Source organism: Plectropomus leopardus, chromosome 2, assembly GCF_008729295.1.
Source record: "Plectropomus leopardus isolate mb chromosome 2, YSFRI_Pleo_2.0, whole genome shotgun sequence".
NCBI lineage: Eukaryota > Metazoa > Chordata > Actinopteri > Perciformes > Serranidae > Plectropomus > Plectropomus leopardus.
Genome location: NC_056464.1, coordinates 27,427,586 through 27,439,537, shown reverse-complemented (window position 1 = coordinate 27,439,537; position 11,952 = coordinate 27,427,586). Strand labels below are relative to the sequence as shown.

At 39.6% G+C, this 11,952-nt stretch overlaps 2 protein-coding genes across 2 annotated transcripts in view; one reads left to right on the top strand and one right to left on the bottom strand.

Annotated features, from left to right (window-relative positions):
* The first annotated feature begins 158 nt into the window (after positions 1-158).
* abhd14b (abhydrolase domain containing 14B) lies at positions 159-5,198 on the top strand. Its single transcript, XM_042497474.1, has 4 exons — positions 159-295; positions 1,407-1,621; positions 1,935-2,176; positions 3,843-5,198. The coding sequence occupies exons 2-4, from the start codon at positions 1,408-1,410 to the stop codon at positions 4,020-4,022; spliced, it is 636 nt and encodes a 211-aa protein (XP_042353408.1). The 5' UTR covers positions 159-295; position 1,407; the 3' UTR covers positions 4,023-5,198.
* Positions 5,199-5,362: 164 nt separating this feature from the next.
* The window catches only part of cacna2d2a (calcium channel, voltage-dependent, alpha 2/delta subunit 2a), a 99,130-nt gene continuing 92,540 nt past the window's right edge, over positions 5,363-11,952 (bottom strand). The window contains exon 37 of the mRNA XM_042506155.1: positions 5,363-9,226. Within this exon, the coding sequence (XP_042362089.1) occupies positions 9,104-9,226 (123 nt within the window). The 3' untranslated portion in view covers positions 5,363-9,103. The remainder of the gene's footprint in view (positions 9,227-11,952) is intronic.

Genomic DNA, 11,952 nt, shown 5'->3' with positions numbered 1-11,952 from the left:
GCACATCGGTCCGGCTTCGTGCACTTTTTTCATGATACTCAAATATACGATCTGGCAACAGTGTACATACCGACTAAAACAAACATTTTGCAGAAAACACAAAATTGCGTCTTTTAACTGCCTTCAGAATAAAAGCAGTTCTCCTTACAAACGCTAGACGTCAGTAGAACAAATTCCTGAGGAGTTTTTTGTTCCTGTTTTCCGAGAGATAAAGTGAAACTGCAGCTGGTTTGAGACCAAACTGTGCTGCTTTATTTTGCAGATTAAACATCGGGTCATTCCTGGAGGCTGTCAGGTAAGAAGAACAGGAGAGTTTTTCTCTCCTAGTGTTTGCGATGAAGTTTGTGAGCGCGAGCTCAGTATTACAAATCAAATGATCTAATCTGGACTTTGATCTGAATGTTTAAGCTGCTGTCGGACACAAACTCTTCTCTTGAACTTATTTAACACTTAACTGGATACGAGTTAAATGCAGAGGAGAACAAAATAAAAGCACAGTGTTCAGGCGTTAGGGAGTGTGGACAAATTAACAGCAACATCGTGCATGAAAGTGCAGTTCACTTCAATGCAGTAAAAGTCTTTGTAGAGAAACTTGCAGTGTTTAACTTATTGAAACTGCCAGAGAGGCTGCTGTTGCTGCACTGAAATAGAGGTGGCTGGTTTGTTTAAGTCGGCACCTCCCCCCTGATACTGCATTGTAGTTTGTCGTTAAGTAGCCTACAGTTTTGAGGTACTCCTACTTTATTTAATATCTAAGATTTGTACTTCACATATATTCAACAGGCAACTCTTTAGTCGTCTATTTAGAGTTTTTGTCTTTTAATATAAGCAGATGCACACAGTTTAAAGGACAGTTTTGTTTATTAATGTACAGTATTTTACAGCAGGTACTAAAAAAGACCAAATATGTTATAAATTAAATTATGTAATTTTTAATTCTGATGTCTTAATTGCTACAAACATATTAGGTTCTCTACATTTTATTTATCCACTTTTATTTTGGTCAAAATGAGTCAAGCTCAATTCAGTGTGAAGGTCCACATTTCTGATGTTACAAATCTTTAAATGTAGGCTACGACAGAACCTAGTACTTTATTTTAAACTTGCACTTTCCTGTTGGTGAAATGTAGATTAACTCTTTGAGACCTGAAGCAACATCACTTTTCTTGTGTTGCTTTAAGATGCTTTTCACAAGTATTTAAATGTGTGAGACCTAAGCAAATTGTTATGATTTCTTGCAAATAGCACTTAGGTAATAAATGTTTCACAAATTGCAAGAAATTAGTAGATTTAGATTTTTTTTTTAAGTTGGGGAAAAATTGAAAAATTAAAAAAGCTGTATTTATAATAATCATAATTATAAATGAAGGTGCAAAGTAAAATATTTTCTGCTGTTTTCTGTTCAGGATGTCGGCTGTTAAGGTGACGGAGGGGAGTGTGCAGGTGGAGAGCTGCAAAGCGCCGCTGTTCTACAGACGGACTGAGCCTGCCTCGGGGGAAGTGAAGATGTCAGTTTTACTTCTTCACGGCATTCGTTTCTCATCAGAAAACTGGCTCAACATCGGCACTCTGGAGACTCTGGCCAAAGCAGGCTGCCGAGCGGTCGCCATCGACCTGCCAGGTGAGTCTGATGGCCCTAAAAGCTCTCTTATACAGAGGCAAATGATTATCAGGCCCTGTGAGTTTCAGACTCACTGGTGCAGCACCAACTGCTGACTGTGTGGGCCAAATCAGCACCAGACTCCAATAACTAACTTCCTGTTGTCTTAAGAGCACCAACATGCAGCTGCCCGCTTTCACCTCATGCAGTATCTCCGCCTCACGTCTCACAGTCTGAAACCTCGGCTCTAAATGTTCTGGTATCTAGTAAATGTGAAAACCTGTTGCCCTCGTCATCTTCTCTCTGTCAGCTTTCTCTCTCTGTTTACTCACAGGACTCGGCCAGTCTAAGTCAGCCGTGGCCCCCGCGAAGGTCGGAGAACTGGCCCCTGCAGGTTTTCTGAAGGAGGTATGTGAGCAGCTGAGCCTGACTCGGGTGGTTGTGATCAGCCCGTCGCTCAGCGGGATGTACTCCCTCCCCTTCCTCCACCAGCACCAGGCGCTGATACGAGCCTACATTCCCATCGCTCCCATCTGCACCGACAAATTCACAGCGGAGCAGTACCAGAGTGTAAAGGTACAGTCTGCGTGTCAGGTTATACTTTATATTCCCTTGTAGTTTACTGCAAAACTTTTTTTTTTTTTTTTTTTTACAGTGAATGTGCTCTTCATTTCCTCTTTAAAGAAAAACTTGAACAACCGTGAATGTCAACCCCATTTTTCCATCACAACCTTCTCTCCCTTTTACATATGACCATGACAGGAGCTGATATCATGTGACTTTCACACTGGCTTTTATCCACCTCCTAACCATTTCAAAATTCAATTTCTTAGATGGCGAAGTGAAGGTGCTTTATCCATGAAGGAGACGTGTTTGTATCTTAAAAGTTCCAAAGCTCCAAAAACAAGCGAACAAATGCGAGTTAGAGCATCATGGCTGCTTCATGTTCAGTGATTTGGGAAAAGAAAAGACGCAGAAAAGAAGGGACATGAAACCAAAGTGAAATGCTGACATAAAAATAACTGAATACATGCAGCAAACCAGAAGGGCGCTTAAAGAGCACAGCCCTCCGCCAAATGCCCTATCTTGCAGTGTTAACGAAAAGTATTCATTTATTAGGATCCGATTTCCGATGAAATTTAGTCCATCCTACACCCTTTCACCAAGTTGCATGAAGACCAGGCCTGTAGTTTTTCTGTAATACTGCTGACGAACAAATAAAACAAACCGAAAACATGATTTCCGCTGCGGAGGTAATAAAACAGTAAGAAAAGCAAGTGGTGAAAAATTACTTTGACAAATACAATAATTAGTTACTTTGCATGCTGAGATTTTACCAGGGATGTCTCAGCTGGATTGGATGGATCGGTATGGGGCCGATCAAGGCTTCAGAAATCCTTAAAGTGGTGTTCATTTGTGAAGATTATCTTGCTGAACAAAATGTGCAATTATCATAAATGTTTGTCTACCACAGAGCTTATTTTCTGCCATAATACCATAGGCTTTTTGACGAGGGAATCAGGGCGACGTTAACTTTCAGGGTGGCTGACAGATAAATGTCACTCGTCCCTTAGCACAATTTGTAAATTTTTCTAGCATTTTTTATTTATTTATTTATTTTTTTGGGTGATTTTTTATAGAGAACATTTAAGACATTGGCGTTTTGTTTTTTCCTCTAACATTTTGATGATTTTTATAGAAAACCTAAAAAAAGTCATGGTAAAGTTTTGAAATTTTTTTCCATAAAAATGCATGGTCTGTTTGAATGTTTGTTATTTGCGTATAGTAGTTTTTATTCATGCTGCTGCTTGACTTAGCCAAGTCTCTCTTGAAAAAGATACTCTTAATCTCTCAGGGATTCTCCTGGTTAAATAAAGCTTAAAACAATGTATTGTTACTTTAATTTAAGTGAAGATTCTGAGTACTTTTGCCACAGCTGATACAAGCTAATATTAATATGCGACTCGTCTGTTCTTACTCTTTTATTTCCTTTGCTTTCATTCTTGACACATAAATTAGTCACACCTAATATAAATAAAAAGCTTGCCTCTTATCTTTTTATAAGACCTGTTTGATTTTTTTTACTTGAGGTAAAATAGAGGACATCCGGAAAATCCCTTTAGCTACGGGCCTTAAAAACAAACAAATATATAAATATGAGAAGAGAGAGAAAGGACTCTGGAGATGAGTCATCAGAAAGATTTCCTTACCATCATGTTTTTGTGTCTCGTCTCTCCCCCAGGTCCCATCGCTGATCGTTTACGGCGACCAGGACACTCAACTCGGAGAGGTGTCACTGAACAACCTGAGCAATCTGGCCAATCACAGGGTGGTGGTGATGAAAGGAGCAGGTCACCCCTGTTACCTGGACGACCCGGACACTTGGCACAAAGCTCTCACTGACTTCATCAACACGCTGTGAAGCTGCTCGCTGTGTAGGCCTATTAGTGGAGAGATTCTTGTCAACAACAATCACACAGAAATGACTCAGAGGAGCCGCACAAAATAACACATTATTCATTCATGAGAAATTTAGGCCACAGAAATGTCCTCCTGCACGACCTGATTTTGACATTTTAAATAGTGTCAGTAATACAACGGGAAGTCAAGACTTTTATAATGCCAAGAGGAGATGAGGCTCAGGCTTTTTGAGAGAAAAAGCTTATTCACTTTGCTTCTGAAAGTTAGATTAAAAGACTGATATCTATATGTTAAATGTGAAGCTACAGCTAACAGACTTGAAACGGGATGGGGGGGTTTGCCTGATAGAATCAACGTACCAGCATCTCTAAAACGCGTTAACGTGTTTTGTCAGGCAGGCGAGCTGTTTCCAGTCTTTGTACTAAACTAATTTAGCCTGCTAACCCAGCAGACATGAGTCTCTTGATAAGTGTCCAGTGTGGAGATTTTAGTGGCAGCTAGCTGTGAGGTTGCAGAACTGAAACATCTCTGGTGTTTCAAAAGTGGAGGACTACATTTATAAAACTGTGGTCTATGTTTTGACAAAACACATCTGTGAAACTCTAAATTTTTGATCCATGCAGATTTTATACTTGTAAAACTGACCCACCGTCAAGATAAATGATATGAAAATCCGGACATCATCACAACTTAAGGACTACAAGCCGAGAGGGAACTCGCAAGTGGGGCCAGCAGGAGAAACACATCTGTGCATATTCAGTAGGCTGCACAAAGCGCAATTAGTAAGATAGAAAACTTTATTTGGTGCATGCGTGAGGTGAGCAACTCTGTTGGACTGAAAAGGCACCAGCTCAGCATCCGATATCTATTATACATCTATGGACAAACTCCATGGAAGAGGACCTGCTGTATATGCAGATATAAACAGCTAATTTAAAGGTATCAAAAACATGATGACTCATATTTTTATATTATAAACTAATGAAAACAGTTAAATACATTCTATTCAATTTCCGTCAATAGATGCCACTAATTCCTACAAACTGGACCTTTAATTGTCTGGTCTCAGTAAGAAAGTGAATACGCGTTTATCCAAGATGTGAGACTTTTCCTGTAATAACACAAAAAGTAATAATGTATTACAATTACTTGTTTTTTAAAAAATAGACTTTACATTTTTAATGTAAAGATAAATGAAAGATATAGAAAATGAACCTCCACCCGTGTCTCTACTGAAAAAACAAAACACCACACGTGAAATGAAGTGAAAAATATGAACATTATTTAATAACTGATTCTCTGTAATAAACAATTTGAAAATATTTTACAAGGAGTCACAGACACAATATTTTACAAATTTTGCCCTCTTCTTCTTTTTTTTTGTTTGTTTTTTTTTTTAGCTTCATCTGTACAAAAGAATGGAGCGACATGGACCAGTGCCCAGAAAAGAAGGAGCTAAATCTTCCACGCACACAAACATTCACCCACTCGCACACACGTACAAGAAAAAAAACAAAACAAAAATAATTCAAAACATTTGGACTTCAGATCTCGAACTTATCAACAGTGCTGTATTCCTATAATTTTTTTTTTATAACTTCACTTTAAACTCGACTGATTTTACTCTTTTTTTTTCTCTAAATGTTGCTGTTATTTTTTAACACACTTGTCAAACATGGTCACATAGCACCAGACTACAGACTACAGAATCACATACACACGTGTCTTTCCCACAGAGACGCACCGACACAGATGCAGCGAGGGTCAGGAGGGGGCGAGAGGCTTTATGAAAACCATCCCCAACTTCTTTAAGGGATCCTGTCCTAAAGCTACCCCCTCCCTCTCATCATCCCCCAGCTGGTCCAATTTTTCTATTTTTTTCTTTTTTTCCTTTTTTTTTTGGCAAAAGTAAATTTGTCAAACCACAGACATCAGATGTGTGTTCCTTCAGGAGTTTTCCGTCAGGATGCACACACAGACGTCACTACGTTTCCTCCATGACCTTCAGTTCGACAGGCCCGTGCTGCTCTGTGGAGACCCACTCCCTGAGCTTGCCTCTGACCCGCTCACCAAAAAAAGAAAAAAAAGAAAAAAAAACACCCGGGAAGTGACGTCCTTGGCTTACTTCTGCCTGGTGCTTGACATCTCCCATGAATAAGTGTCATTACATGTTTCGCCTATAGGTGTGCGGTGCATAATGTCTTGGTGCAGGTGCAAAAAAAAAACCAAAAACGTAGGCCTACATATATTTTAGTTGATGAGTGAGGACTGTTACGGAGCCAGGAGAAGAGAGGAAGTCGCAGGGGGTACATTTCCACAGGCACGTGTAGCGCTCAGTTACAGACAGTGGAAAAAGGGAAATACAGACAGATTTTTAAATGGCACAAGACAGAGACAAACAAATGCCGGAAAAGTAAAACTGCATCCGGCATCAGATGAGCTGGTTGGTGCTCGACACTGAAAAGGAGCCAAATTGGAAATACGCGTCTTTTAAAATTTAAACTTTTATAACGGTCGTCTGATTTGTTTGGCGCCGCGCTGCAGTTACTGTGCCAGCATGTCTGTCACATCAAATAGTACCAACAACTGTACAGAGTGTGTGGTTAAGGTTCAAATTGTCCCACCTGAGCATTACAGTGAGGTCTGGGTGGGTGTGAACATCGAAGGTCGGTTTGAAATTTTTTAAAACTCCCGACTGGCTTTCAAGCGTTTAATCAAAACAGGCATCAATCAATAACGAATCATTCCAAGACGCGAAAAATACAAAATTAGAGCTCACTATACTTTACTGCAGAACACCGAGAAAACCCAGGGGTATTTTTGGAGGATCTGTTTGCGTGAGTGTACATGAGGGAGGGAAATCAGAGCTCCGCACTGTGTAACACTAAGGCATTTAGAGAGGCTTTGTTAACTACGTTGCAGTTGAAGCAGAAAAACACTGATGAACTACACATTCTTTCGAAAAACACCTCCGCTCCCTCAGATTAACATTTAGGCAGACTGATGGTTAAAGATGGATTCTTTTTGTTTCAGTAAAATCCCTTTTTTTTTTTAATCTGCTCCACAACACTGGTTTTTTTTTTCCAACATAGGAACAGGAAAAAACAGTTATGATACCACAACTGTCATCCTTCATACGCTCTGTTTTAAAGACATTCCCTTTGAGGGGTTTTAACGCAAACTAACACACACACATCCACACACAGACACATACGACTCAGGCAGAACTATAGCAGTCAGGTGGCCCTAAAAACGCTCTATGGCCAGTTAAGTCGCTGTATACGGATAGTGTATCATAGCTCTATACATGGCTTTGTAAAGGAACGGTATAGTAACTCCATATGATGGCAGTCAGGTGGCTCCACAGCCGAGAGAGCAAGTACATTAAGCGAGAGCCGGTCAGTGCGATGGCTCTGTGTAAAGCTATTTCTATAGCCGACAGATTCAGTCTCACAGGCTCCTGTGTTGGCTGCTCTATAAAGGTACTATACAGTAGCTCTACTCTTTAAACAGCCGATGTGGTCCAAAACAAAGTGCATCAAGGCACTATGAAACAGAGCGGCTCCTAAACATGGGAGTCTAAATGACTTTTCACACATCGTAATGATCAAATGATGAACTGTGACGGATTACAACCAGACTACTACTGTACGTGATCACCATATTTAGTTGCCTCTTCTGCACTTTTGTTGGAAATGTTGATAAGCCCCTATCCCCCAGCAGCGAATGGTTTTTGAAGTTTTGAACAGCATCAGTCAAAGGTAATACAAGCCCGAAAAAAGGAGAGAGAGAGTAAAAAAAGAAAAAACCCACCACTATGAGACGGTCATGAGGCAGAGATCTTGGTGTGTCTGTAAAGCACATATACAAATCGTGATTAGGTTAGTAGAGGTTACTGGAGAAGCCTCATGAGGATTGGCAGAGGTGAGCTTTCGCATCAGAGAGCACTGGGATTTTTTTTTTTAAACACCAGTCCAAAACCAGAGGTCAGAATGGTCGATTGATCGTAAAGGACAATAATACACGACATCAACGACACTCAAAATCGGCAGCCACCAAACACTGATTCATATTTTGCAGCGTGTGAAGCCTTAAATTGTAAATATGAGGAAAAATACTTAAAGAAATGCGATTACCATCATGTTAATTACAATAATCCCCAGTGGACGTCTTTTAGAAGCATTAATCTGTAATTGGGTGCCGCACAAAATGAATCAGCATTCAGTTTCTCAGAGTGTCTCTTCTTCCTCTCAGGGTTTATCCTAAATCTAAAACCATTTCCTCCTCCTGTTTTGGCTATAAAAAATAAGACCACATGAAAGTCTATCTCATTTTGGCAAGTAGATATAGTGCATAAATGAATTCTTTTTAAATTAACACCGAACAAGTTCCTTTTTCAAATTTAAAACCTAAATATACTGTATGTTTGGAATACTCATCACTTCAGAGGTTTATACTCGACATTTTGTATACTTGACAGTTCTTTTTTTATCTGTTATCTTTTTTCTTTTATGGTGGCTATAACTGGCTGAATGGTCCACAGCCTTGGACGAGAGGCGAGTGACAGAGCGGCGAGACTCTGAGATGGAGGAGAGGAGAAGAAGGAGGAGTCCCACCGTCTGTCTGACGAACAGAGGCAAAGAAGGACAGACAACCTCAACTCTCCAGTCTGTGTGAGGCGGGAGGTCTGTGTCGAGGACATCGGCCTGTCCCCTTTCCCCTCCCTTCTCTGGACGTTGGTGGGGTGATCATGGAGGTGGAGGGGGTTTGTTTTCTCTTTTCTGACGTTGCCTCTGATGATGCGGGTGGTCCAGCACCACCCACTCCTCCTGCAGATGAAGGTTAACTGGCTGAGGACACAAACGTCCGGCAGTTGTCACTAAGCGACACAAACTGAAGCGAGCTGGGTAGCGCGGCACTCAGGGCTTCCAACTTGCTGTGAAGGGAAGTCCCATTATTACCTATGACTATATCGGGGTGGAGGGCATAGGGGCACGGAGGTGGGAGTTGGGGTCGGGGGGTTTTAGGTCGGGAAAGAAGCTCAGAAGGGGTTAAAAGGAGGATAAGTGGAGGAAAATGGAATTAATGTAGTAGAGACTGAAAGTGGGGGCTGACGGCTGGGTAAAGCAGCAGCAGCTGAAGGAGCAGTAAGGTGTAGAGGGACGGACGGAAGGAGTGGCCCCGTCCGCAGTCTGATGTATTCTCCTGTAGAGGGAAAACTGCAGCTGTAAGTACGCATCTAGGACATCAAATCTATGTTTTAATACTGCATGCTAACAGAGAACCCCAGTAATGAGTCCTAAAGCCCAGAAATTCGTTAGCATTTCAGCACCTCCAGTTCCCTCATAAAGTCAATGTGTTTTCTGAACAGGTTTTTGGTTAGAAGCCAGAAATAAGGTCTGTGGTTAACACAAGACTTTCACATTTTGTTCTATGACATAAAATATGTCAGTAAATATTTCAACTTGCAAAGTTTGAAGCTTTTATATGTCTTAAAAAAGACTGTTGTAAACAACTGGCTCCTTGATAGTACAGAGCGTTATCAAGCCAAACACGGCTTACAGCCTCGTAGCCACGGCGACGCGACTGTTGTGTAGTTACTTTTAGCCTAGCAATAGCTTTTTACTTGTGGTGACTGCATTTATTCTTCAAAAATCCTAAAAGTGGTGTTCATCTGTGAAGATTATCTTGCTGAACAAAACATGTGAGTATCATGAATGTTTGTTTACAACAGAGCTTATTTTCTGCAGTGATCCAAAATCCAATGGAACAATCTCGTAGACTTTTTTTTTAACCAGGGAACCAGGGTGACATTAGCTTCTGGGCTGGCCTACAGAAACGTCATCCTTGGGGCACTCTGTGGACAATATATTCATCTCCATGCTTTGTTAATTATCAGATACAATAATTAATTTGTGGAAAGAGGAAGGAAACATCCACATATTAACTAAATAACTACCATGAACATTTTTGCTTCATTATGTTTGTGCACATGCTACACTTTGTTTTATCTAAAAAAAAAAACTACTAAAAAGATGGTTGATATTATGCACAATTTGTAGTGTTTTGAGCTGTTTTGAGCTGTGACGTTTTGTGAGATGTACATATGGATATAGAGCTGCAGAAGTGCACCAGAATAATGCTGCACCACTGTTTTTCTCCAAATGAGTAAACGGATTATATGCCAATTGGATAAACCGGTTAATTTTATATAATGTTTTATGCACCTGAGGATCCAATCATAACTAAAGTATCCGTCATGCATGAGAGCTGATAAAAACAAATGGAATTGTCAAAGCTTTCATACTGACATTTAGGATGTGTTGATTGATTCACAATATCAACTTGCGCAGTGAGCAACATGCAAGAAATCATTCCACCTTAAAAGTTTTCACTGTGTGCCTTTGAGAGGCACAGTTAATTAAATAATTATTTCTCAGTCTGTAGCTGATAACTGTTAACTAGTAAAGAGGAAAATCATTAAAACATTCTTTCAATTTCTGGTTATAGTATCTATAACGATGTAAACTTGCTGCCAAAGTAACAGTGGTTACATAACCTTTAAAACGAGCCGCATCTTAACTGTGCTAATGCACTTGTGCATGTGTCAAAGGTGCGCTCTGGTGCTTAAACAAATAACACCGCACCCCTGCATATACATATACAGAGTTAGACATGAAGATTGATACCACTCTAATGTTTTCTGTAATATATAAAGCTACAGCCAGCCATCAGTTAGCTCAGAATAAAGATTGTAAACAATGAGCTCGACTCTGTCCAAAGGTAACAAAATCTGCTTACCAACACAGCTTACTAATTAACAAATTATATTACATTTGTTTAATTTGTGCAAAGTAAAAATGAGTGAATGAGTGTCCAAAATCGCTCCCTTGTTTACTTATTCACTAGTCTCTATAAAAGACACTCAACAGTGTGCAGTAAATTGAGATTTCAGACCATTGACAACTTTAAAGTTGATTGTGATTTCAGCATGTATAAAACAAAATACACGTAATTCCACTGAGAACACATTTGAATGAAACAGCGGACAGTAAATGTAGTGCGCTGTACAGTAAATAGGGAGCGATATCGGACACAGTCTGTATCGTGGCTGGAACAAGCTACTTGCTGGATCGGATCTTCTGGCACCCTGAGCGTGATGACACGACTCCAGAGTGGTGTCAGTCTAACTCCTGATAAGGAAGCGAATCAGCATGTCCCAAAATGTTGAACTACTACCTTAAAGAAAAAGTGTTACAGTCATAAACTTTTATCTAAACTAAAAACTGAATATGCTCCCTCATGCTGATAATGATAACATAATACATTATGATATTAATAATGATTTTCTTTTCATAGTCTATCCCTATATTGCTAATGTTTCTAAAATCACATATAAAATAGTTGGCCTAATTTTTAAAGGAATGAATGGAGTTTCATCTTTTTTTGTTCTTTATGTGTTTGAGTCTTCACTAACTTTCAGTTTTAATTGCTCATTAATTTGGACAGGAGAAATAAAGCGATACCCAGATGTCCAGTTCTACTAAAATGGAAGAACATTTCTGCTCCTACACATGATCATTGGATTAAGGAAACTCTTCAAAATATAGAATTTGAGAAACTGAGATCCCATCCCTAATCCTGTTTTAATGTTCATATTTTCTATTTCTATTATTTTAAACACTATTATTATTGTTGTTGTTTTCTCCTAGTTTGTCCTAATGTACTTTACGACCTGAGATGGGTGAGGGCAAGTGATAAGGGAATGAAGGCTGGCATATGTGTCATTCAGTTTTGTACTGATTGTACTGTGTTGACTGCTAAATTACTCTGAAAAATCAATTACAAGAATTGGACTAATAATTAGATACAATTATTGCAATATGGTTGTGCTAAGAGTTGATAAATGTTAAAATCCAAACAAATGTGCT